The sequence below is a fragment of the Chrysemys picta genome, chromosome 1 (assembly GCF_011386835.1).
Source record: "Chrysemys picta bellii isolate R12L10 chromosome 1, ASM1138683v2, whole genome shotgun sequence".
NCBI lineage: Eukaryota > Metazoa > Chordata > Testudines > Emydidae > Chrysemys > Chrysemys picta.
The window spans coordinates 126,352,234-126,378,776 of NC_088791.1; the positions used below are offsets into that span (position 1 = coordinate 126,352,234).

Consider the following 26,543-nt stretch of genomic DNA (forward strand, 5'->3'; position numbering starts at 1 on the left):
GAGGTGACCTATTTTCTTGCTAGAAGGCTCCTTAGAGTCCATCAATGCCACTGATGATGCATTGGCTGCAGAGGTCACTGCAGAACAATATCAAGTGCCCCACTCTACCTCACGAAGGGGCGAGCACTGTCTCTCTCCCATGCTCCCTTTCCAATCCAATTTGGTGAGTGGTTCAACATTGTGGATTGCATTACCATATGGGTTTGATTTCCCATTTTGCTACTAACTAATAACTTTCCTGTAGTGAAAAGGGATACAGAGATGATACTTCTGTTCATTTTCTAAGGCAGAACTATTTGATTTAGTTTTCCTTCTCTAGGAGCACCCTCAGCCTTAGTCACTGCTAATGAAATCGATAACTTTCATGCTAAAACGTGCTGCCACTACTTTTTTGTGCCTGCGCAGTCGGCTGGTACAATGAAGGCAGGTGGGAGTCCTGTCTTTAAAAACACTTTTATATGTCTTTTGCACACAAAACTATATTTTCATATGAACTTTCCAAGATTTTTGTTAATGAAGTGTACATTTTCTATTCAATTGTACTGCCTATATTAATTGGCTTGGTATTGTAATTTTTTCCTGTTTGCGCTGAATTTTGTTGATGTTTTAGATTGCTGTTTTTGTAAAGTAGACAACTGCCATTACAGCTGCAAATTAAAGTCAATGTCATTCCAAGGGTGACTGACTAGGGACTGAGGTTAACAGGGATTTCTGCTATTTTCTTCCTGAGGGACAGATTCTGTCTTTGAATGCATAGGAAGGCCCTCATTGAGCCACGCATATATCACCTGAGGGCAGAATTTGATCCTTACTGTTTAGAACCTATAAAGAGGTGTCAAAGCAGGTCCTTTACTGTATGTCCACCTCAATACCCCTAATTCTACATCCTTTGGTGTTATAAGTTAGTTCCATTCTTGCTGAGGCAGTCATCTGTAGTTTCTTTCAGTTCTTTGAAAAACTGTGTATCCAGCCTTCTAGGTGCATTAACATTCATATTTATTAAGGGCTACATTTTCAGTTGGACTTCAGCCAAGCTTGCGGCTGCAGGAACAATATGTATCCATGTTTTCTGCACGCACAAAATTAGTGAATATTAAATACTACAGCATGGTTCTAAGTTTAGTTCTATGCTAGTGGTTCTCAACTAGGGGTACACTTACCCCAGAGGTTACACAGAGGTCTCCCGGGGGTACAACTCATCTAGATATTTGTCTAGTTTTACAACAGTCTACATAAAAAGCACTAGCGAAGTCGGTACAAACTAAAATTTCATACGGACAATGACTTGTTTATACTGCTCTATGTACTATACACTGAAATGTAAATACAATATTTATATTCCAATTTATTTTTATAATTATATGGTAAAAATGAGAAAGCAATTTTTCTGTAACATTATGCTGTGACACTTTTGTATTTTTATGCCTGATTTTGTAAGCAAGTAGTTTTTAATGAGGTGAAACTTGGGGTACACAAGACAAATCAGACTCCTGAAAGTGGTACAGTAGTCTGGAAAGATTGAGCAAGCCACTGTTCTACGTCATACTGATTAAGTTACCTGAAGTTAGATTAGGCATCTCACCCTCCACTAGAATTCCAGCAGTCTCTCTGGAACTACAGAGAAGGTTATGTCCCAGAAAGCTGTATGCGATCCCCTCACAGGATTCTAGTCCTTTTCTCCTTTGGATTTCTAATGATGATTTTACCCAATTCAATTACATCACACTGATTCAAACAGTGAAACACTATCTTCTCCTTGTTGCTCAACTAAATTGAACATTTTATGCAACACACATTTCTTTTGGTTTCCTTTCCTGTTTCAAAGTTTTCTTGAATTCTGATTTGTATTTAAATATTTTTTCACTCTTTCTACTGTTTATGTTCATCCCTGAAACATTATGCTTAAAATTAATTACTGAGTTTTTTCTCAGACCTCTTGAAAGAGTTCATTATTATGCAAACAGAGAGAGCCCTTACACAAGACTAATCTGTAACATTTTCTCTTCTCTACAGCCTCATCTCCTAGCTCGGGCTATGACTACACGAGACCTGTTTTCCCTAAGATTTCCCACTGTTGCTACCACTGGGAGGGCTAGAGCATGTAGGGCTTCTGCAGCTGTGGGCATTTTTACCACTGCGCTGTCTACCTCTGCTCAAAGAAGGTCTAGATGACATGGTGACAAAAGAGCTAGTGGTCACTGCAACCTTGTCTATATTAACTACTATTGGAGCTGCACCAGTGTTAGCAATGTGATATTATTTGCAGTAGGCTAGGGAACCAATCACAGACCAAGACCACATTGTGCTAGGCACCATATAAACACATAACGAAACAGTTCCTGCTACAAGGAGCTTTCAACTGAATGATAGGCAAGTCCGTACTAAAATATACATATTAAACTCACATATCAGATACAATTCATATAAAATGCAAGGCAGCAACAGTCATGCATAGCAACAAGAGAAATACACAGAATTTATCTGAAGTATGTGTGTACTTGTTTCTCCACATCCACTAATCTTAATGATAGGAGAACTGTAGGCCTTTGCTAGGATATTGTCTGCACAGTTCTACCAAGGATGTTATGAGCCAAGCACTCCCAACCCCTGCCTTCAACTAGGAGGTGGAAAAAGGGGTCATTAACAGGACATTAATCTCAGAGTCTGATTCACTCCCACTCAGATTAATGAGAGTTTTTCCATTTATTTAAATAGAAGTGGATTGGACCCAAATTTATCTCAATTGAAAAACAAAACAAAACAAAACGGGAGGTTTGATTTTAATGTCCTTACCATTATTTAAATGTTTATTTGAGGGAGTATATCACCTTGTAAGACTGCTCACATTTCATTTTAGTTGGATACAGTACTTCTTTAATTGTCACTTAAATGACCGAGAAATTACCAGATTATTATTTGTATTGTAGGGACACACAGGAACCATAAGCAGCGCATGAGTTTTTCAATTGGGGAGGCTACTCCTATGAGTGCCGGAAGCTCTATAGAAGTGGGGGGCCACCAGCGCTTGGACTGTGTCCCTTCCCCCCGAGGCCCCAACACTCCCCTCTCCCTATGGCCACACCCACACTCCATCCCAGGCCCCTCCCAGACTCTTCCCGAGGCCCCACCTTCTCTCTGTCTCTTCTCACTCCCTCTCTGTCTCTTCCCCTGAGGCCCTGCCCTCTGCTTGCTCCTCTCTTCCCCCTCCCCATTGCTTGCCCAATCACTTTTTTCCTGCCTTAAAGGCGAGGGACGAGTGGGGGGGGGGCAGGGAGCAGAGAGGAGTGAGTGGCAGGAAGGGCCTCAGGGGAAGAGGCAGAGTAGGGCCAGGAAGAGGTGGAGCGGAGGCTGGGCCTCAAGGGATGGTATGAATCAGAGGTCGGGGCCACCATCCAGGAGTCGGTAGTCCCCCAACTTCTAGGGAGTGTCCAACTCTCCTACTCCCCAGGTGCAAAGGCGGCAGGCCAGCAGGCCTCCAAAGGGAGGTGACCCGCATCCAGCCTTTGCCCCCTGCCTGGCCAGCCCATGCACTCAGGGATTCCATTGTGCTAGGCGCTGTATAGATACACAAGAAAAAGATATTTTTTTTGTATTTTGTTTTAAATAAACCCAACCTGTGTTTCTAGAAGAGAACAAAGAGTGCAGTTTAATGAAGGAGTGCATTTCATTTAACTGGAAATCCCAAACAAGATTTGAAATGAGGAATAAGGTGGTGAAGGGTGGGTTAAAATTGCTGACATCCTAAATTATAGAAGGAACTTCCACACTTGTTTGTAACAAAAGCAAAATATAAGAGCTCTGTCAAAGAGGCTTGCTTTTAGTGTTAGTGAAGGCCTAAGGGAAAAAAAATGTTTGTATTGTACAATGAACTTATAGTATTGACTACCCCAGCCTAATCTTTCTACTTGTGAATGAAAAGGGAAGTTTTGAGAATGTCAAGGTTATTTTTCTGATGGTTAGGAAACAATCAAAGTTATGGAACTGTCTGTAAGCCTAGGGAGGGTAGGTGATGGGCAGAATTGTTACAGGCTGGAGAGAAGGGCACGGCTTTAAGAAGGAGAATTAGAAACTGTTGAAAGGTGAGTAGGGAATCTGATAATGTGATTCTATATAGAACTGGCTAGCTCATTTTGATTTTCATTCTTTAGTTTTCACAATGATGAATTCACTATGTGGCTGTTTCTCATTCTAACTATAGTAAGTGTGAAAGCTCATGATTAATACTGCAGAACAGGTGACTGTTATTTTATAATCACTGAACTACAATGTATGAATGTCTGACTCAACATGCCTGAAGTCAAAAGCAGTGGTAGAAAACATGTAACTGAATGGACTCAAGTAATGAAAACTGATAATTCTTCAAAAGTAAACTGTTAAATTGTCAAGAATTGTTAAGTAACAAGATATAAAGGATTCATGCTTCTCTCAGAAAAGTGCAGAAAATCAGCTTTTTCTAATTCTTCAAGTTCAAATGTAGAACTGAATGAGTTTGTCTACTTAAGAACAGAACACGGATGACCATAGCAGTGTGACATCTGTGATGCCATCACTGTCACCTTAATATTAATTTAAGTCCCTGTTACAGATTTCCAGCAGCTCTTCAACATCTTCTTTCATGAACAATCTCTGTTCATCTTTGACACCCAAAAATGGCAAAAATGAATATGTGATTATGCCATAAAACTGAAAAGCAAACTTGAACTTGATAAGGAAACTATAACTTTCTTTTATGCCTTCCACAAACTGAACAGTGTAAAGAAATAATTGAAGTGCTTTGTCCTCAATGTACTCCTCCAGATAGATTTTAATTCACAGATTTTAATTCTACTACTAAATGCACGTGAAGAAACAATATAAAAGAATTAAAAGCACCAACACTGACATTAATATTAGGTGATTGCTCAGACATGAGAAATGACTTGCTAATGGCTACAGAGGGAAAAATGCATTTCCACTTAATGCCGTTAAGTCTGTATCCGAAAAGAAAACTGCTGAGTATTGTGAGAAACTTGCTGAAGATGACATACAATGGAGGTCTTTGCCATTTGCTCAGATAACACAAATACAATTAAAAAGATGAAAGAATTTCAGGTGCAATCATTCTAAACCTGTGTGTTCTGTACACTATTTAAGAGAAAGTAAAGCACACTGTGAAAATTCAAAAATTCTGCTGCCACCCATAGCCTCTTAGTTGATTGTCTGAAACTGCCATTTACTGCAGCAGCTTCATAATGACACCCGAGAATGAATATCTGCATTTGCATCCAACTACCATAAGTATACTGAAATTTCCAATGAGCATGAAGAGGAATTTCATCAAAATAAAGCAAGCATTTTACACAAATAAAACAAGCATCTTACACAATAAGGGATTCTAAAGAGAAGCACTAAACTTAGTAAAAAAACCATAGTAAAAGCAACTGAAGGTTTCAGAAGGACATGACTGATCAACAGGCTGAAGAATACTATCAGAATCTCAATGAAAATCTAGTTTGATGTAAGAATGAACTCAAACCACCAAACCACACAAGGAAAAAAATCAAAAAACAATTCACGAGCTACTATGGAACCTGCCTACTACTTAGCCAGCATGACCGATTCCCAAATAGGTTGGATCATGGTTGAACCCAGCACCAGAAGAAGAGGCTGAAATGTGACTGATGTAATGTAATCCTGTTTCTTCCTTCTATTCTAGAATGTTAAACAGAAGATCTGGATCTCTACTCCAAACCCTTTTTGTGAAGGAGATGAATTGTGTCACAAGTCAATCAATTAAAATGACAGAAAGTTGGGGTGGGGGGGAAATCAAAGAACCCTGGACAGTTGAGTTGAGAATTTTGTCAATTTTGAAAAGACTTTCATTCTTATCCAGCCAGTTCAACATCAGTCAAGTGTTTTCAGCATATCTGGGCTTGTTTGGTCAAAACTCTGTAACTGGCTAGGCTCAATTAACTAATTTACTTGCATTAAGTGTATGGGTTTCTAAGGCCAGAAACAACAGGCCTAACTAGTTCATAAACTGGGAATCTCTCTAGTTGTATCCTTTGCAGGGCCAGATTTACACCTTGTGCGCCCCCTAGGCACAGCATCTTCAGCACTCCCCCTTCTCCCCGCCTACAGCTGACGTTCGTATTGTAACCAGTTTTAAAGAAGTAAGATACCTCTAGAATGCCAGTGCCCCTAGGCATGTGCCTACTGTGCCTAATTGGAAATCCGGCCTTGATCCTTTGTTTTATTACAGAGTTGTAAGCTTTTAATTTAGGACAATGTAGGCCCCTTTTCAGGTTTGAGTAGCATATTTTGTATAGCATATTTATTGTTCATTTTGCTTTTCCATTTCATAAAATAGTTAGTGGTTTTCTTGGGTTCTTTCACTGTTTTCACCCAAGTGTTCCTCCTTCCCCCAGCCATCATCACACACTCCTACAAGAAAACCAGTGGTTTGTTTTTTTTCCAGATTGGGAAAATCCACAACCATGTTGCTTAACTAGCACCGAAGCCAAGATGTTCAGTAATTTACAGGTTCAAGCCTTTAGTTTTTATTCAGTCAACTGAGTGTGCTAGCTGTGACAGGGCTGAATACCAAAGAGGCATATAAAAGACTAATTAAATATCAGATTTGGAATTCAGTTCAAATAATTCCACACAAAAATTGAAATAGTATTGTTACCTGAGGTAGCACTGCTGGTCCTTGTCCTGCCAACCTCTGCAAGGAGCTGACCTGAGGAACTTTAATGGGCACTGCAGTGATAGTTCCCAAAGCCTGTCAGAAGAAAATAGTTGAACAGGGTTTGAAACAATGGTACTTTCAAAATTCTCCATAGACAGACTGAAACCTACCCAACTATTCTCTGCCTGTATTTGGCTCTCTGTAGTTGGGAGTAACACACTGTAGCATTTCAGTCCATTTGGAATTCTCTCTCCTTCCCTTCTTCTGAGACAGAGAATTGTTTCCACTCTTTACTCTTCTCTTAAAAGCGTCCTTAATTATGATCTATTGTCTCTGTGGAACATTTTGCAATATGAGTACGAAGGATTTGTCTTGTAATGCATACCATCCTAGTTATTTTAAAGGTATTTTAGTGCCCTGTCAAGTTCAAGGTTTGTTTGTGCAGTAGCATGTTTTCAAAAATGATCCAAGGAAAAGAGATACATGCTGCCTTCATTTTTCAAAAAGTGGGTTTTAAAGATGTTACATTACACATTGCCAGGCTACCTTTAAAAGTTCAGTGAGTTTAAAGAGTATATTTTATTTTTATCATAAAAATAAGATTTGGTATATGCTGATCTGTTACAATCCCATCAAATCCAAAAGCAGAACGCAACCTATGGAGGTGCAATAGTATATCAGTAACCTAAAACTGCTACAGGATACACTCATTTTGAGCCAACATGTCAGTTACCACTACTCAAAGGTACTCTACCTATACATTCTTCTCTTCTTTGTGTTACAATGGTTTTCAACATTTAAAAAAAGACCTGGCTCTTCATTTAAACAAAGCCTTCATTTTAACTTATATGCGATTTACTTCAGACGTATTGGGTAACTGAGGTGATACTTGATACCCAGTTATTTTCTTTATGCTTTGAGATTGCAGTTGGTTATCAGTAGGCTGGAGAGGTAACATACATTTCTGTGATGAGAGATTAGAAACACCCCTCCCTCTGAAATTTGTTTTGATTCATTCCTCTGCTCTCCTAACCCAACTATTCCATCATCCAAATCTACAAAAGTGTGTTCTTTTGTATTCAGCAAAGATTAAAATTTGAACTGGGAATGGTTGAGTCCTATAGACTAGTGGAGTTCACGAGTTTGTCTTTGCAGAGTCAGTGTTTCTGTAGCTCTCTCTCTCTCTCTCTCTCTCTCTCTCTCTCTCTCAATATTTCTGCAAGAACAAGTTCTTTCTGAGTACTAACCAGTAATGTCCCACTGAAAAACACGATGGCAGGCTACAATGGTGCCTCGAGAGAAACAGTGAGCTGTGTTTACATCTCCTTGTAGCAGTGGGAGTAAATTGTACCTCCATGTGCAAGTGAAGACCTTTGCATCAGAAGGGGAAAGATCAGGCAGTGTTTTCACTGTAGGATCCCACATAGATTACACACAGCAGCACCATTGGAGGCTCACAAGTAGAGGCAGTATTGTGGATTATCTGAATCACCACCTCCTCCAGCCTCCCTACCCAATCAGTGCTAGGCACTTTTGGTGTGTGGTGTTAGTTTCCTGCAGGCCCTGCGAAAAAAGGAAAATTGTAGCCACCTTCTACTACTCAGCTTCCATCCCAGCAGACACCCCATTGCTGGGGGCTCGGCTCCTTCCTTTATGCCAGTATAAACTGGAAATGAGTGAGCCCAGCCCTTCTGCCCTCTAAGATGAAAACGAAAAAGAACATACAACATTTCAGACAACCAACAATGGAGGAGGTGACAGTTTAAATTAGCTACTCGCATATGATTCAGGTTCTCCCTCCACTCCAGTCTTCTTTGTAGTTAGAATAATGAGGTTACTTCTGAAATACAATTTGCCTGTAGCAGGGTGGTCATTTACTGATGGCCCCGTTGTGGTCAGAGGTCACTCTGCAAGCACCTTGGCCCTTTAAGCCCCTCTTGCAAGCCTCTTAAGAACTTCACACAGGCTTTCATGGAGATAACAACATCCCCAGCCTGCGGCTGGTTTAATAACCACCACAGTTCTTAATAATCCTCAGGGTCCCAACATAAAATCTATCCCCACACAACAGCCCACACTCAGTTCTGGCATCTTCTCTCCCAGCCAGAGCTCTTCCATCCCAGTCTCTTCTTATAGCCTGCCCTCCCAGGTCCTCCCTGAGTCAGCTGACTTGGGCTCTGAGATTTGGTGCCACGGGTTTTTTATTGCAGTGTAGACAGACCCTTGGTCTCAGGGTCTTCCCTGCAGGAGTCCTTCACACTCCCTGTGTCTCTCTACACTTTCCTGTACTTCCCCCCTTTATTACCGCCTCCTGCTGCTATTTATAGGGCAATCACCCTGCTCTCTCCCAGGTGTGACAGTCTGTAATCAGGGTTGGTTGGACTCCAACTATGAACCACCCTGTTACAATGCCCAAATAGTAACCTAGAAACAGCTTGACATTCACAATTTATCTTAGATCACAGAATGGTTTCTCTTAAATTCATTGGTCGAAAATCATTGACCCCTATTGGCTATTCAGCAGCCTGGGTAAAATGAGTTAGCCTGCTCAGTTTCTCTTGGTGAAGCATTCCCATCACAAAAGTCACTCTTGCTGGTAGTCTCACCAGATGGCTTAAGGCCAGAAAGAGCGCTATCTTGCAGGTAGTACATTCGCTACAGTGTAGTACATTGACAGGATGGCAAAGGAAAGATCACACTGATGCTGTCCATGCCGCGCACTCTGTGGCCAGAGGATTTCCTTTCATAGACTCATAGACTCTAAGGTCAGAAGGGACCATTATGATCATCTAATCTGACCTCCCACATAATGCGGGCCACAAAAGCTGACCCACCCACTCCTGGAAGAATTCTCTCCCTTGACTCAGCTGTTGAAGTCCCCAAATTATGATTTAAAGACTTCAAATTGCTGAGAATCCTCCAGCAAGCGACCCCTGCTCCATGCTGCGGAGGAAGGCGAAAAACCTCCAGGGCCTCTGCCAATCTACCCTGGAGGAAAATTCCTTCCCGACCCCAAATATGGCGATCAGCTGAACCCCGAGCATGCGGGCAAAATTCTCTAGCCAGACCCTCTGGAAAAAGTTCTCTGTAGTAACTTTTAATATCCCATCATTGACACTGTTGCTAATTACCAGCGATGGCACGTTATTGACCTATTGACTAAAATCACTTTATCCCATCAAACCATCTCCTCCATAAATTTATCAAGCTTAATCTTAAAGCCAGAGAAGTCTTTCACCCCCACCGTTTCCCTCGGAAGGTTGTTCCAAAACTTCACCCCTCTGATGGTTAGAAACCTTTGTCTAATTTCAAGCCTAAACTTCCCGACTGCCAGTTTATATCCATTCGTTCTCGTGTCCACATTAGTACTGAGCTGAAATAATTCCTCTCCTTCCCTGGTATTTATCCCTCTGATATATTTAAAGAGAGCAATCATATCCCCCCTCAGCCTTCTTTTGGTTAAGGTAAACAAACCGAGCTCCTCAAGTCTCCTTTCCCAATAGTGTTAATGTAGCACCTTCTGTGAGCATTAAATAGGCTAGTTAAAAAGGAACCCCTTCCTCAACAACTGGGCCTGATTCTTCAGTGGTCTGAACCCTGAGTCATTTACACCAATGCAAAGCAAGTCTTAAACACTGCCCTTTGGATTTTACACCCACTTTACCCTTGTATGAATGATGACAAAAGGTACAGGGCAGCTGACCTCCAACCTCTCCACCTAAAATCTTGCTCATGATTGTTCTAACGTTTACAGTAAAGATGAAAATCCCATATGTATGCACACCCTCTACTAGCAAATTAATATAAAAAGTCCCCCACTTCTCTGAGCTGGAGTCAAAGTGGTTGCATCTTTCATTGTCAACTAATTTTAGACATGTAGTTACATATACTGAAAACACACAGTAAACACACAACAAAAGGGTTTTCAGATTGCACAACAGTACATCCCAGATTAGAATAAAAAATGTTGCTAATGAATGGATTAGGAATTGAACGTGAAACAAGGAGTCCAATTAACCAAAAGTTATTTAAGAAATAGCTGTCAACAAGTAAGATACTGTAATCAAAATTCCATATTGAAAAGACCTTTCTTGGACTTCTTCAAATATGTGATTTTAAAAATAAACATAAACCTGTAACAAAAATTAAGAGTTTCCCCATCCTATTCCTCCGAAAAAAGACCTCATCTTAACCTATGTATACATTATAGTAGCAGTTCTGATACATTTACAATACAGAAAGATTGAGCCAAAAGTGGTATGGGGATGTGAGGAGAAAAGGGGAACTCCAGAAGCTACTTTGTACTATATTCTTAGTTCATTGCTCTGATATCCGTGGACCACACATTCTGGCTGTTTTCAAATGAAGCTATCATTAGTCCTGTCACCTACACTCTCAAAAAATGCTCTAGATTTATTTCCCTGAAGAAGCTCAGAGTACTGCTGCTACCTCTCAAGAGAATGAAAACAAATTATGGCATTCTTCAGTTATGAAATTTTCAGTACAAGAGATGCAGCTTAGGGTTTACCAACTTTTTGATATTAAAGAACTGCTGTTTAAATATTTAAAGGGACATTGCCAGGGTAAATCTCACATGTTGAAGGTGGAAGAAAAATCCAAAATGTTCTTACATATATTTCTTATAGCATCAAGGAATACAAAAAAATGAGACAATTTTAAAAAATACAATTTACTTTTCACTATTTATGCTGTTTGCTTACTGTTTATCGCTCTTTGTTTGGACAATTAAAATAGATCAAGTCAGCACATTAGCAGAAGTAGATGAATAATAAAGAATAAATACTTTGCACTTATCTATAGTGCCTTTCAGCTAAGAATCTCAAACACCTTTGCTAAGGTGGGTTAGTATTATCATCTCCATTCTATGATGTCAGAACTGAGGGTCAGAAGCAAAGTTAGGTATCCAGGGTGAAGAAGTGGCAGAGCTGGGAACAGAAGACAGATCTTCTAATCCAGGGGTGGGCAAATTACGGCCCATGGACTGCATTTGGCTCACCAGCTGTTTTAATCTGGCCCTCCAGCTCCTGCTGTGGAGTGGGGTCTGGGGCTTGCCCCGCTCCGGTGCTCCACCTGGGGCACAGGGTCAGGGACCACTCCACGTGGCCCCCGAAAGCAGCAGCAGCAGGTCCTTGCTCCAGCTCCTACGCATAGGGGCAGCCAGGGGGCTCCACTCCGCATGTTGCCCCTTCCCCAAGCACTGCTCTAGCAGCTCCCATTGGCCAGGAACCGTAGCTAACGGGTGCCTGTGGACGGGGCAGCACACAGCAGAACCGCCTGGCTGCACCTTTGTGTAGGAGTCGGAGAGGGGCATGCTGTTGCTGCTTCTGGGAGCTGCTTGAGGTAAGCGCCGCCTGGAGTCTGCACCCCTGAGCAACACCCCGCGTGCCCCAAACCCCTGCCCCAGCCCTGATCCTCCTCCCACCCTCCATCCCCCTCGGTTCCAGCCCAGAGCACCTAATGCACCACAAACCCCTCATCCCCACCCCTCACCCCCTCCTGCACCCCAACCCCAATTTCGTGAATATTCATGGCCCTCCATACAATTTCTATACCCAAATGTGGCCCTCGGGCCAAAAAGTTTGCCCACCCCTGTTCTAATCCCAAAGCCTCATTCACCTCAGGTGTTACTCCAGTTCCATGTTGAAGCTCTTTTAAACTTGAATAGCAGAGTGGTGAATCAAGCTCTAGCTATCTGAAACAATGCCTCCATGCTGATTGGGGAATACAGAAATAAAGGGGGGAGATATCTTGGTCACAGTTCTTATGGAAGTACTGAGGTTTAGGAGTGAGAGCTGAGATATGGGGTGATGTGGTTCATCTTTAGATTATTTCTGTTTCTCAGTAACGTAACTTGGTGCAGACCTGGAGTAACAGTGGTGAATCAGGTCACTTGCTCTCAGCTTCAAATATTCGACCACATTGTCTCCATGAGGACTGTAATCAAGATCCCCCTCTCCACAAATGTGGATAACTTATTTTTCCCCTTCAGAGATACCAACTATCTCACAAGTGACCCATACATTCCATGGTGAGCGTAGGTTGGGCTTAGCCTCGTCTCTCATTGCTGCCATTCTATCCCTTTCTTCCATTTTGGGTGTCTTCCCCCCTCCATTTGTCAAAAGAGCAAGCTGGTGCACATTCTTATAAACCTTTAATTAACAAGCTGAAAAGACATTTTTCTGGCAATGCCTGACCTTTAAGCACTTTGTATGAATTTATCGATACCAGCAGAAACAATAATTTAAAAGGTTATTTTATGAGTGCAGAATAGTTTATAGCAGCACTTTTGTCAAGATAAATGAGTTTCTTATTACTACATTTACAGCTCTAAGCATTTTAATAAAAAAGGACCATAAAAGTCAAAGATAACTTCAAATCTCTCCTTTATCTGCAGTCTGTGAGGGTTTCTGGTGACCCCCTGAAATACCTACACTGCTATATACTTCTAGTATGAGAAGGGAGCTGGTAATGGAGGGAAGGTTAAGAATCCTTATTCAGTTTACCTGAATTCTTTTGATTTGATATTACATGTTTAAGCCAGATTTAGGATCTTTTTTATTGAGAGAAACTTTTAAATACAGACAAATTAATTTACCTTTCACAAATATTTCCTGATATGGCAACCCTTATACTGAGGAGCACTTATCCTAGGCTTTTGTGCATGGGAATTCATTACCCTAGCCTATACATAGGGCACAGGGTAGACCTGCAATCACTAGCCTAGACCCTGGGCTGAAACAGAAGCTCAAATGTTGTCTCCTGTGTTGGTATCTCCCATAAGGCTTTATGAAAATATGCTTAGAATGTGTTTTATGCTACATGTGCCATGTAACATATCTCCGTAAAGGTTATGATCTACTGAATGTATTAATCCTATTTGTATGCATATATCATTTTTGTATTCGAAGTTATGAATGTTGGCTGTGTACTGGCTTGATTTCTAAATAACCTTAGTAGAGCATTTGGTTTGGAGAAAGGAATGTTGAAATTAAGTACCTAATCAAGAAACACTTAAAGGACAATGGATCATGGAATGCTCCAATCCACATAAGAAGTCTACTTCAAAGTAGCATGTAAACAGTGGGTGCTACCTGTAAAAACTGTGAGTCATGCATGGACATGTGACTTGCCCAGTTGACTCCTAAACTCCATCTTGTAGCTGGACTTTGCATAGGAGTGAGGAGGGGGTCTCCACCCACAAGTGAAAGTCTATTTAAACCCCTGGGAGAGCCCTCCATTTGGTCTTCAGCTGGCTAAAGAGAGAGCCTCTCCACCCCCAGGATACTTGAAAGAAACTGGAACAAAAGACAGTGTGCAAGGGGTGTGAGTGATTGCTGGACCCAGGCTAAAAGGAGGTTAGTCTGTAAAAGGGAGCATTCTGGAACTGGTGAGGATCTTATCTGTATTTAGTTTGATTAGGCATAGATTTGCGCATTTTATTTTATTTTGCTTGGTGACTTACTTTGTTCTGTCTGTTACTACTTGGAACCACTTAAATCCTACTTTCTGTATTTAATAAAATCACTTTTTACTTATTAATTAACTCAGAGTATGTATTAATACGTGGGGGAGCAAACAACTGTGCATATCTCTCTATCAGTGTTATCGAGGATGAATAATTTATGAGTTTACCCTGTATAAGCTTTATACAGAATAAAACGGATTTATTTGGGTTTAGACCCTATTGGGAGTCGGGCATCTGAGTGTTAAAGACAGGAACACTTCTGTTAGCTGCTTTTAGGTAAACCTGCAGCTTTGGGGCAAGTAATTCAGACCCTGGGTCTTTGTTGGAGCAGACAGGAGTGTCTGGCTCAGCAAGACAGGGTTCTGGGGTCCCGAGCTGGCAAGGAAAGCAGGAACAGAGGTAGTCTTGGCACATCGGGTGGCAGCTCCCAAGAGGGTTTCTGTGATCTAACCCGTCACATCTCCCATATACTGATGTTAATGGTTAATGGATACACATGATCACAGATTCTATGGTGACATCTCCAGCCTGCTTCCAAACTCCCCTCTGTGGTGACCTACACAGAACAGAGTCCAGCTCTCTGGCTTTCAGGGAGGTCTCCTTTCATAACCAGTTCACAGCTGCGCAAACATAGGAACCACAGCAAGTCCACTGAGTTGGTGACCTTCTGCGGCCTCTATATCCTGGGTAAATGACACCTAACAGCATGCTTTAAAGAGGTATTAAGGACTGTAAGCAGCCAAAGAGAGTACTGAAAAAAAAAAGAGTTTATGCACGGGATAAATTAAGTAGAGCTCACTCAGTAATAAAATGACAATTTGAAAAAGCCACAGTATGATACAACTGGCTTAAAAAACAACAAAAAACCAATTGCTCCTGTGTAACCAAAGAATGTGCATGGAAAAGAACTAGGAGAAGTTTCCAAGGAAAGTTTGAAAACAAGTCATCTTGTTTTTAATCTAATATAACCGAGATAATTTAGCAAATAGTTGCAACGCTTTCTTCTCCACTGCTGCTCTTGTTCTAAACCAATGACTTTCTCAGAGCAATCCATTCTCAAAAGCTTGGGAGATGTAAGCAGAGAGGAAAGGACAAGTGAAAGACAAAAATGTGAAAAGTGAAGCTACACAAGGGAGGGGAGAAAGGAAGCAGAGAGATGAACAAAGGCTGAACAAAGAAAGATGAAAAAAAGAGGACGAGCAGCCTGGTGGCAGCCAAGCATGCACAGACCTCCAATGTGGATGATCAGATTAAGCCCCAGGAGCATGTTTTCACCCCAGATCTCCACTGTGTGGTCTATTAGGACTCTGCTTAAGCTACTGTGTAGGCTTTTAGGGCTCACCTACACTGGCAATGCTAAAGCGCTGCTGCAGCAGCACTTTAATGTGGCTTGGGTAGTCACAACAGAGTGCTGGGAGAGAGCTCTCCCAGTGCTCTAAAAAAAAAAAATCCACCCTCATGAGGGGCACAGCTCCCGGCGCTGGTGCACTGTTTACACTGGCGCTTTACAGCACTGAAACTTGCTGCGCTCAGGGGGGTGTTTTTTCACACCCCTGAGTGAGAAAGTTGCGGTGCTGTAAATTGCCAGTGTAGACAAGCCCTTAGGTCTGTGACTTTAAACACTGCTATGATCAGCACAAACGTTTTTATTTCCATGCTGAATGGTACAACCATTATATTGTAAAGTTTTTAATACATATATTATTGAAAGAGGCTTCAAGTTTTACTCAGTTTGGGTAACACTTATTCATGGAACCATCTCTAACTATGCTTGCTATTAACTGTGATATTTGGATCCATTATTAAAACTATGGGGCTGATCCTGCATTCATTGTAGAAGCAGAAATGGGAGTTTTGGATGCAAGAAAAACATAGGATCAGGTCCCAAGTGTATAATTATTAGTGGGCATGATTCTCTTCTAAATCCAGAATTATACTAGGGTAAATAACACCACTGAAATCAACAGTTAAATCGGTGCAAGAAAAGAATTAGGCCCATTCACTGACAAAGTTAATGATCATTTACTTTTCAAAGCCCTTTGCTATAGTGCATCAATAAAAACATATTTAATTCTAGAGCATTTTGGTTTGTTATATTTTAGGAAAATAATTTAATATTTGAGCACTATGGACACTGCCTTTTTATATTATTTTCAAACTATTTCATACTGAGTTCAATACTACAGCAAAAATGCTGTGTTCCTACAATATATTATAGTACCTCTAATCTTTTTTTAAAAGTACATATTCATCTCTAAGATCTACTCCTGCTTCCTGTCGCAAACAAGACACCTAAAGCTATTTTAAAAAAATGTTTTTGTCTGTTATATGTTCAATATTGGCGACAACAGTTTTACAGAATGGATTTTTAATGTGGTAGTGACAGGGGAACAGATTGCTATGGCAACAGCAAAGATGAAAATTCTTAACCTGAATGGATATTCACTGAAGTAATTGCAGGTTTTTTACCCATTCTGCATTCATTTTACAACTTGAATGCAGCATTCAACCTTGAGCTTGCTTTATATAAATGCCAAGTACTAAATGCAACCTTTGAGTTCATTTGACTTAAAATTTGCTACACCTGACTTCAATGATCACCCATTGTTTCTAAGCTTGCTACTATACTCTGTTACCATAAACATTTGAATAGCAATTATTTTTTCATCCCCTCCATCAGTAAAAAGAACATATTTAAGTTCTCTGTGTGGCATACACACAAATATCTTTTCTTTCTTTTCAGCAACCATAAAGATATTTAGTGTATATTTGGTATATGGACTGTAGTTTGACTGGGACTTCACAGAAATTTAAGAAACTCTGGTCCAATTTTTTTTAGAAGCTAAAAGTAATTGCTGTTTCCCCCTTTTTGTTTTATCTCACACCAGTATTTTGGTAGGTCTTGCTCTCTCACAAATTGAATTCACAATCTTGTATATATGTTTGTATTTGTTGTGATACATGTGTTTACTCAGAGACTCAATAAAAGCCCTATTGCTGGAACTAGGAGTGCTTCCTCACCGCTTGGCTGGAAGTAGTAATAACAACCCAAATACATGGTTTCTGCCTTCAGCACCCCCACTGTAAGAGCACCATCACCCTATTGCATTATTCTGTAGTTGAAGAATTTAAAAAAAGACAGGAAAAGCTCCTGGGATTTCATGGGTCACAAAAATATGAGCTGCAGAGGAGAGCAAAATGTGTCAGAAAAGTTCTCTAACCTGCAAAGGGGCAGGGAAGGCAATATTGGTTCTCCTGAATGCTCACAATTCTCTAGACACTATAGACATCCACCCATTTCAGGGCTCCTGAAGCTTTGGGAGGATATATAGAGCCATAGGTGGGAGAGGCCCTTAGTTGTTGCTGGTTGTGAGATCAGCAATAATTCCCAACCTTCACCTACCTTCTCAGGCACGGAATGGGAACTTTAGGGCACAGGCTAAATGCAGTGTGTGTGTGTGGGGGGGGGGGGGGGTGGGTGTGGGAGGGGGTGGAGTGTTAGCCAATGGCAGCAAAACTCAGAAGGGTGGGAATCAGGAGAGCAGCATGGAGGGTCTACTAGACCATCATGAGGCGTTACCTGGGATCTGTAAAGTTGTCTTCTGCCTTCCTCCTGGATCCTCAGGGTTGACAGGCTACACCCTTTAATTTTCCTTCCTGCCTCCCTACATCTCCCTTTCTAAGGAAAGAATCAGGCAGAAACTCACAGAACTCTCTTATCAGTTTTAGCCCTCCCTAAACTTTTCCCTAGGAATACAGCATGTGGGCCCAGAATTGTAGACAGCATTCTGTCAAAGGAGAGATACTGAGAAAGGTCCATAAGCTTCTTAGGTTTCAGTCACAAAGGATGCCTTTTACTCCAGGAGTAGATGATTATAACACATCTGTATTGAACCGCTGCTTCCCTCTGGCCTATTAAACTTAGGCCTTGGCTACACTTGCGGATTCACAGCGCTGCCGCGCGAGTGTAGTCGCACCGCCAGCGCTGCAAGAGCTCTCTCGCAGCACTGCAAGTACTCCACCTCTCCGAGGGGAATAGCTTGCAGCGCTGCGAGAGAGCGTGCAGCGCTGCAGGCGCTGATTACACTGGCGCTTTACAGCGCTGCACTCGCTGCACTCAGGGGGGGTGTTTTTTCACACCCCTGAGCGCAGCAAGTGCAGCGCTGTGAATTGCCAGTGTAGCCAAGGCCTTAAACTCTCCATGAAGTCCTTTACTGTTTAGTCCTTCTCCTTTAAGGGGTGGGACTCATGTTATTAAAGGGAATGAGCTAACCCTTTGCTCAAAGGCAGTAATCAGGACTCCGACTACTAAACTCATGTTTGGCTATACTGAACCACATTAGCCTACACATATTTGGTCTGCAATTTGAAGCTTTGCACAGAAATTAAACTTAATTAACTAAGTCTCTACTTCCTGAGCAAATGAATGCACTCTCACTGAGCTGCAAGTACAACATGCAGCAGCTGTGATCACACCTATAGTCTCTTGCTCAGCTAATTCCTAAGAGATTTGCTGTTTAACTACTAAACTGTTCCAGTTTTTTTAATGAATAATGGCTTCAGATTATTTCCTCTTTGTTCACAGATTTTGTGGCAACTGGTTTGAAATAAGGAAACACACATATGCAGTATGTGTAGTGGACCTGATTTTGCCCTACAATCCATCTCTAGAGCCAGCTTAGCCCTGCATAGTTGAATCTGGGGTGTAGGACAGACTCTATATGGCTCCTATGCCACCATTTCCCTTCTGCCACCACTGGCCGGGGGGGTCACTAGGGGAAAGAGCTGTAGTCAAAGCTCCTTTATGTCCTGTATATCTTCATCCACAGGTATAGCCCAAGAGGGCTGTTGCCAGACACCGTAAATAAAAATAGCCTTCAGGTTGCTCTAATTCAGTGGTTTTCAAACTTTTTAGGCTGCATATTCCTTTCCAGATAATGTAGTCTACACATACCCCCATTTGAGATAGGATCATAATATAGCTATGATTAGATTGCCAAATCTTACTAAATAAAGTGTGTTGTCCTCCACTACTGACGAGAGCTCGCATATCCCAGTTTGAAAACCACTACTCTAATGTATACCATCCAGTGGCCTGACAGCCATGGGACAGGCACAAAAGTTGCTTAAAGTTACATGTGCAGCCCCCTGCTTTGGATTTTCATTAGCCATTCCCCATCCATATGGGAGATTGGAAACATACACGTAAGAGTCTTGGGATGGAGCAATGGAACTAGCCTAAACTATACCCTATACATATAGATGTGAAAAACATTACAATTGCAGCATTAAAATTACCAACGTTCAGGAAACACAGAAATTAAGTTTCCCAAAGCAAAGTTAATTTGGTAATGCAACACATCTTCTATGCGTCATAGAAAAATTATTTTTACAAAATATTCAGTAATATACTAAGCTACCCATCTAACAACAACAACAAAATAAAGTAGCAGGAAAGACTGCTTTGGTACAATTTGGCTGAATTACGTTATTGTTGAATCCTTAACTTCTGTATTTCCAATCTCTGATTGCAACTGTCCAACAACACTGAAGTAATAGTTACTTAGTGTACTTACCTTTTCTTTAAAAAAGTGAATTTCATTACTGCAGACCTACAAGCTCTGCAGAATTTAACTCCACATCTAGTTAAGTTAACTGAATAAGAGCTCAGCAAAAATGGGGTTGCAAGATTGTGGAGCTTTGTGCAGGGAGCAAACATGCGTCAGCACAAAATAAAATAAAATTTATTTCAGAGTTATAAGCATGGGCGTACTGGAGCCTCAGTTTCCCAGTTGTCCCAGGAACAAAAGCAAGAAACCCTCTGGCTAATAAGGAAGAAAAACTAAGTCTCTCCTACTGTACTTCCTAAGCTACTGCATTTATTTTAGGCCATTAGCAGAACAACCCAAACAAAACATAAAACCCACCACAAGCTCCTCTGTGTCAGCTCCCAGACCCACCATTTAACTGCAGCAGTTATAAGAAAAATGTAAAAAGTCCAAAATACAGCATCATCCCCTTTCTCTACTACCTGGGCAAGGTGAGCTTTAATGATTCCTAGCTGACCAGTTAACAAGGCCCACCCGCCAAAACAAACTCATTTGTTTAACTCCTGCTGGTCCTAGATAAACCCCTACAGAAGAGGCAGCTGTATTAGGATATCCTCTCAGGGACTAGCACTGGGGCATTCTCAACACAAAAGGATTCCTTCCCTGAATGCTGAAAGGCCAATGAATCCTGTCAAGAGGGGATATAATGGAAACCATTTTGCAACCTTAACTATAGCAATTGCTACTGCGTCACCACTATAGCAAATAATTTTGGTCACACTTTATATTAAGGGTTTTTATTTATAAATAGTTTATCAAGGTTTAATAAATTATTAATAGAGGTTTCAATAAATGGTTAATAAGAGTCTAATAGGTTAATAAGTGGCCTAGAACCATACCTTCTACTGACACACTTGTATCCACCTCTACCACATATTAATGTCTGTAGCATGCTTATAACATGATAAGCATTTATAAATTATTTAATTACATTCACTACTATATTATAGTTTCTAAACTATAAATGTATCCTTAGTATAAAATGTGACTATAATTTCTGCTTTTTTGGGGGTCTAATTTCAAAATCAACACCAAGGTCTCATCACGCATCCCTCACTCCAGACAAACTTCCAATAATTTCAATGGAAGTTGCTCTGGGTTTTACATAAAAAGCTAGCGTTATTCCATATGTCCCTGCCTCGCCCATGCTTTACAGCATATTCAATTAGGTCTCAGTCTTACAAACTCTTGTGCACATGAGTAACTTTACACATAAGTAGTTCCATTGACTTCAGTGGGACTATTTATAGATGTAAAGTTAAGCAAGTCTTAAGTGTTTGCAGAATCAAGGACCTAAATTTGCTATAATTGAAGGAGATTAGGAGAAAATACACTGTTTTCAGTGTATTTATTTTGTGAATTAGATTGAACTAGACAAATAGTAATCTTCCTGTATGGTAAGTCATTCACTTTCCTTTTTTAGGTTCCAATACTGCAATGAGATCCACAAACACAGAACCCTTCACCTCCTCAAAGCCTCACTGAATTCAATGGGTATGTCTACACTGCATCTGGGAGCGAGCCTCCCAGCCCAGATGCACAGACATTCTAGCACGGTTCATGCTAGCCCGAGCTCCGCTAGCATGAGTCTGTGGACCTGAGCTGGGAGGCTCGCTCCCAGATGCAGTGTAGACATACCCAGTGTGGCTCCTCATAGATTCATGCTGGGGTCCTTCTGCACAGAGCTCATTGCAGGATCTGGGCCTAAATTCTATGGGTGTTTCCTATTGCAAAAAGGGGAGATAAACGGTGTTTTTTATTTTTAATTGGACAATAGGATGATAAATCCACAGTTACTGTCAGGGAGACGTAAGAGCTGGTGTAGTACCTGAAACTATTGTTAACTTTTGGTTATAAAACTGACTACATTTCAAGCTGACGGTACCACTTTAAGATCACGGATCATATCATCCCATTGACTTTTACTCAGAAAAACTGATGACAGGACATGGTCCAGGGTTTTCAATTATATTCCACCTGCAAAAGTGAAAATTCTGTATATTCTAATTGTTTTCAATTTTAGTTAAAAATGAGAAAATAAGACTGAGAAAATACTTTAAAATTGGATTTTTTGTAATATAACATTTTCTAATTACAGCTACAGCCAAGTGAACCTGTTTATAGTCAGCTGGTATATGGTAGTAAAAGTATTAGTGATGTAATTACATAGTCCATGGCCAAATTCTGCTATCAACTACTTTGGTGTAAATATAGAATAATTCTACTTGAGTTCAACAGAGTTACACCAGATGTTACATACAACGTATAGTGGAATTTGCACTATCATATGTAACTAGTGAAAAACATTGTGACATGGAATTCATTAACATACAGCATAAGAGAAGACAGCAAATCAAGAAGCAGGATGATTCAGGTCTACTTAATGATTTGTCAAGTCAGAAAGAATTCTTGGACTCTGGCCAGATGAGTCAGGATTTGATCTTCTATCTCAAGCCTTGAGAACAAAGCATAAACATTTTGAGCCATTACATTATCTACTTTATCTTTAAAGCCCACATTTACAATGCAGATAAAGCAAAACACTAGAGGTCCCATCTGTTCATGGTTGTTGTTGTGTTGTTTTTTTTTAAATCATACCAACAAATGTAGTTTCTGACTTCCTGCCAATGGCTAACATAAAATATTAAAAGTTATGCAGTTTGATGGAATACAAATTATTTCAACTTTTGACACTGCTATGTATTTTGAAAAGAGGGGTACAAGAGAAGGTAAATGCAGAAATGTTACATTATGAATTAGAATCTGTTAGATCATTGGACAGAGTAGTGGGATTCTAACTGGGCAATCTCTAATTGATTATAGCCTACGGTCTTCTAAAACTTTGCCTTCCAGCATCCCTGCCAAACTTCTACAGCCTGCTCATCACTATTATGCTAGAATAGCTGTCTTTTTTATGTTTCTTTCCTTTTTGTCTAATGAATGTATTGATTCTTGAAAGAGAAATGCAGATAACATTAGATTAAGTGTTTTTTTACATAACTAAGGGATAGTAAGAGTGCAGGTAAAGAGAATTTAAATCACCACTGCCACACTTCAGCAAACTTTAGAAAATAAAACGCAGCAAACTTTAGAAAATACATGTTACCTATCAACTACTATGTAGTCTTTGGCATCATCTTTTCAATCATTGCTAGTTCAGTGATCTTGCATTTAAAATTAAAGCGGTCTCCAATATAACCAATCTCCTCCTGTTGCTTGATTCAATGAGTAATACAACAACCAAGTGTTTGTAATATCACAATCCATCACCATGGATGCAAATTTTCATGATACAGACACTGGGTTGTGGTTTTGTTTAACAAAAACAAACACAAGAAATAGGCTGAGCAAAAAGAAGTTACAGAAAAAGTTGTTTAATAAGGATCTTGCTAAGAAAAACAAATTGTTTCCATTAACTTCATGTCTTATAAAATAAGTTGGTATGTTTTAATGTCTTGTGGTCTATGAATCCTAAGATAAAGAAGGATTCAAAATTTGAATACAGAGCTAGATTCTTGCCTTCAATGGGCAAAGCTCCAAAGGCAACATTTGGCCAAAGAATGAAAAGGATCATTTGATTATCTATGCACTTCAAGGACACAGGCCCCAGACCCGCAAAACAATTAAGCATGTGTTTAACTTTAAGCACATGAGTAGACACATTGACTTCAATGAGACCACTCACATGTTTAAAGTTGAGATAACATAAGGGGTAAGAGCCATTACCTCTCTTTCTATAAAGGAAAGTAAATAATTTGTTTCAGTGCTCATTTAATTTAGGTTGATCTAGTTATTCACCTATGTTTAATTAGCTATGGTCTTAACAACAAACAGATAAGCAATCCCCAAAATAATAATCGAGTTTTTGATTCTCCCCTCACCAAAAATAAATAGCTCCCATTGGTGTCAATGGCATTTACTCCTTTCCAGTGGGGGAAAGAATTAGGTCCCAAATCAGCACTTTAGGCAAGATTTTCCATAACTGGCTCTAAACTAGGATAACCTGAGAGACTAAATCTCAGTACAGCAAAGCCTTTAAGCATTCCTTTAATTTTAAGCACATGATTAATCACACTGAAATCAGCAGACCCACTCACACACTTGAAGTTAAACACGTGATTAAGTGCTTTGCTGGATTGCAGCCTATCTTCCTGATCCTGGTCCCCCTGAAGTCAGTGGTAAAACTCACACTTATTTCAAGGGGAAATTCTGCAGTCCTTCATCAAGTCTAATTTCCATTGACATCAAAGGGAGCTGGGAGTTATGCTCAATTTAGGACTGCAGAATTTGGCCTCATTTACTGAAAAACCTGATACTGAAGCCTGTTTGTAAGGAGTTCAAGAAGAATTTTTATTTGCTTTACATTACATGGTACCTAACACATATTTAAAGGGGGAATTTCAATTTTTATAAAATACTAATTCAATTAGGGTGAAATTCACCTCAGTTCAAAAGGGCCAGTACAAGCCTTTGCATCTTCAGGGTTTAAGTGCCATTTAAATGGTACATAGGCCTAAAGATTGCTCTCTGCACAGGAGTGATTTAAATGGGAGCAAGATCAAGCCCCAAAGTAAAGCAGGTAAACACAATGCCACACGGTTAGGTAACAGGAACAGACCCAGGATAAAAAGTAATTAATTAGTAGATAGTCCTTCCCCCCCATTATTGGAATTTTATAGACAACAGGTATGCAAGTATAAGAAAGCACACAGCTGCTTACTAACACTCTCCTTTTCACAGACCCAAAATGAAATACATTTGACTCGTCATTGATTCTTTTAAAAAGTTGGACGAATTAGGATGGTTACATTTGATATCAGTTCAGTCTCTGCAACTCACATTGGCCAGCGAAGCAGAAACCCTGCCCACATCACAAAAGACACTGAAACTAAGTAATACGTAATCCCTCTTCCTCAAGAGACACTGAATGTAGGATAAATAGAAACAACAAATAGAAAAATATATTATTAAACAGCAGGCAACCCATGAAAATAATCCTTACATAGACACCAACAGAATCCTCGTGGGTGAATATATGCAGTGGGCTAATCCTCTTGTGGTGTAAACTGGTGTGCAGCTCTGCTACAATCAATGGAATTTTGCTGATTCTCACCAGGTGAGGATCTGGCTCCAGTATGCACGTGTGTGTGTGTGTGTGTGTGTGTGTATGTGTATGCATGTGTGTGTGTATGCATGTGTGTGTGTGTTCACTCACATACTCTGTATCTGTATAGACAGATATTCTCTCATACACACACATTTTTAATTGGTTATTGTGTAGCAATTTAAATTGAGTTTATAAAATGGTTGTGATATAAAGAAAAAATAACTAAACTAACATCAGTAAGTGCTAATGAATATTAATATAACATCACCACCACTTTTACTGCGATGTGAAACCAGTTTATTATACACAGATGAAATCAAATTGCTGCCTTTATTACTGTCAGGAATGACTTCTAAGATATTTCCATAAACTACTTGAGTATTCATCAGCACTGTGTATTTACAATATACAATCTCTCTCTCTCTCTCTCTGCTATTTTTATATAAAATAATTTAAGAGCAGTATTTTCTGGTATAGTTTTCCAATTAATTTAAATATACACTCAAGTATACAGTTAGAATGTAGTACTTTACAACCATACCCATGCCAGTGCTTTACATAGCAAAGCAATTCTAAGAGCTATAGGAAATTTTATCATGTTTGTGTTTTCAATATGAACATTGGCATCCCTGAAAGATGATGAATAAATAGTCTGCAGTCCAATAATATATGCCTGAAGTCATGCATTCAAGTTCACATGAATCATTCAACTGCCCCACAACCTCCACAGATAATAAAAAAATCCACCTTTTGACAATAAATAGAACTAAGACAGTTGGCTGTATTCCAAAGCCTTTCATTTCCTAAAGTGGTGCCTTTATTAAAGTAATAGTGCATGTAGGATAAGTGGATGTTTTTATGTATCCTGTAATTTAGAAAACCTAAGAGATTATTTTTTCCCTGATCATCTCGCATTATTACAAACTGCACTTCAACCAAGAACCACACGGTTCTCAAATATTCTACCCATCCCCTTCCATTCTTGCGCCACAGTTTTAAATAGAACTAACTTGAAAATTTTGATATTTTCAAGAATGCTTGCCTGGTAATTTACACAAGGCACAGAGAGCCTCCAATTACACTGAAACAGCTACAGTATATGACTATTTTTTAGAGCATTTTTTGGTTTTCTAAAGCAAAGCAAAGCTCTCTGTGGGGGTTTTCAAAACAATAATGAGCTATAAACTCAAAGCATTTGAGCAAAAGAACTTTGTATATATATATACAAAGTTTGTGTGTGTATATATATACACACACACCATACACACTTCCTGGGAAGAACACACCTAAGAAAATTTGCTCATTTCTCACCTACATTTTCTTACTCAAGATATTTGTAGCTTAAAACAGCTCTCTCTGGTTACAATCTGAGTCCAATCCTGCATGCCCTGTGCATGGAAGTCCCACTGACTTCACTGGGAATTGCCGCTGTGTATGGAATGCAGCATTGGGCCTAATCAGTCTTTATTCAGTCCTTGATGTCAATAGAAGTTTTACCTGAGTAAAGACTGTAGGATGTGGTTTTCCAAGGGCTATGTAAATGCATCCCTGACCCCCCTCCTTCCTTTCAAATGCAGACTGGGAAAAGCATAAGGCCATACACCTTGGATATCTTCACCAGATAGGCCTGTCTGGGGTATTTAAAAGGAAACCATTATAGTCAAGAAGCAA

At 40.1% G+C, this 26,543-nt stretch overlaps 1 protein-coding gene across 12 annotated transcripts in view; it reads right to left on the minus strand.

The window, feature by feature from the left end:
• PHF21B (PHD finger protein 21B) overlaps positions 1-26,543 on the minus strand; it is a 213,355-nt gene that overhangs the window by 38,130 nt on the left and 148,682 nt on the right. For 11 of the 12 annotated variants that reach the window (XR_006173857.2, XR_010598450.1, XM_042847673.2 and 8 more), the window contains one exon: positions 6,671-6,763. The exons of the other annotated variant lie outside the window; for it this stretch is intronic. Coding sequence is in view for 9 of the 11 variants with exons in the window: in XM_042847673.2 (XP_042703607.2) it covers positions 6,671-6,763 (93 nt within the window). In the remaining 2 variants the exon portion in view is untranslated. The remainder of the gene's footprint in view (positions 1-6,670; positions 6,764-26,543) is intronic. 12 annotated transcript variants of the gene reach the window in all.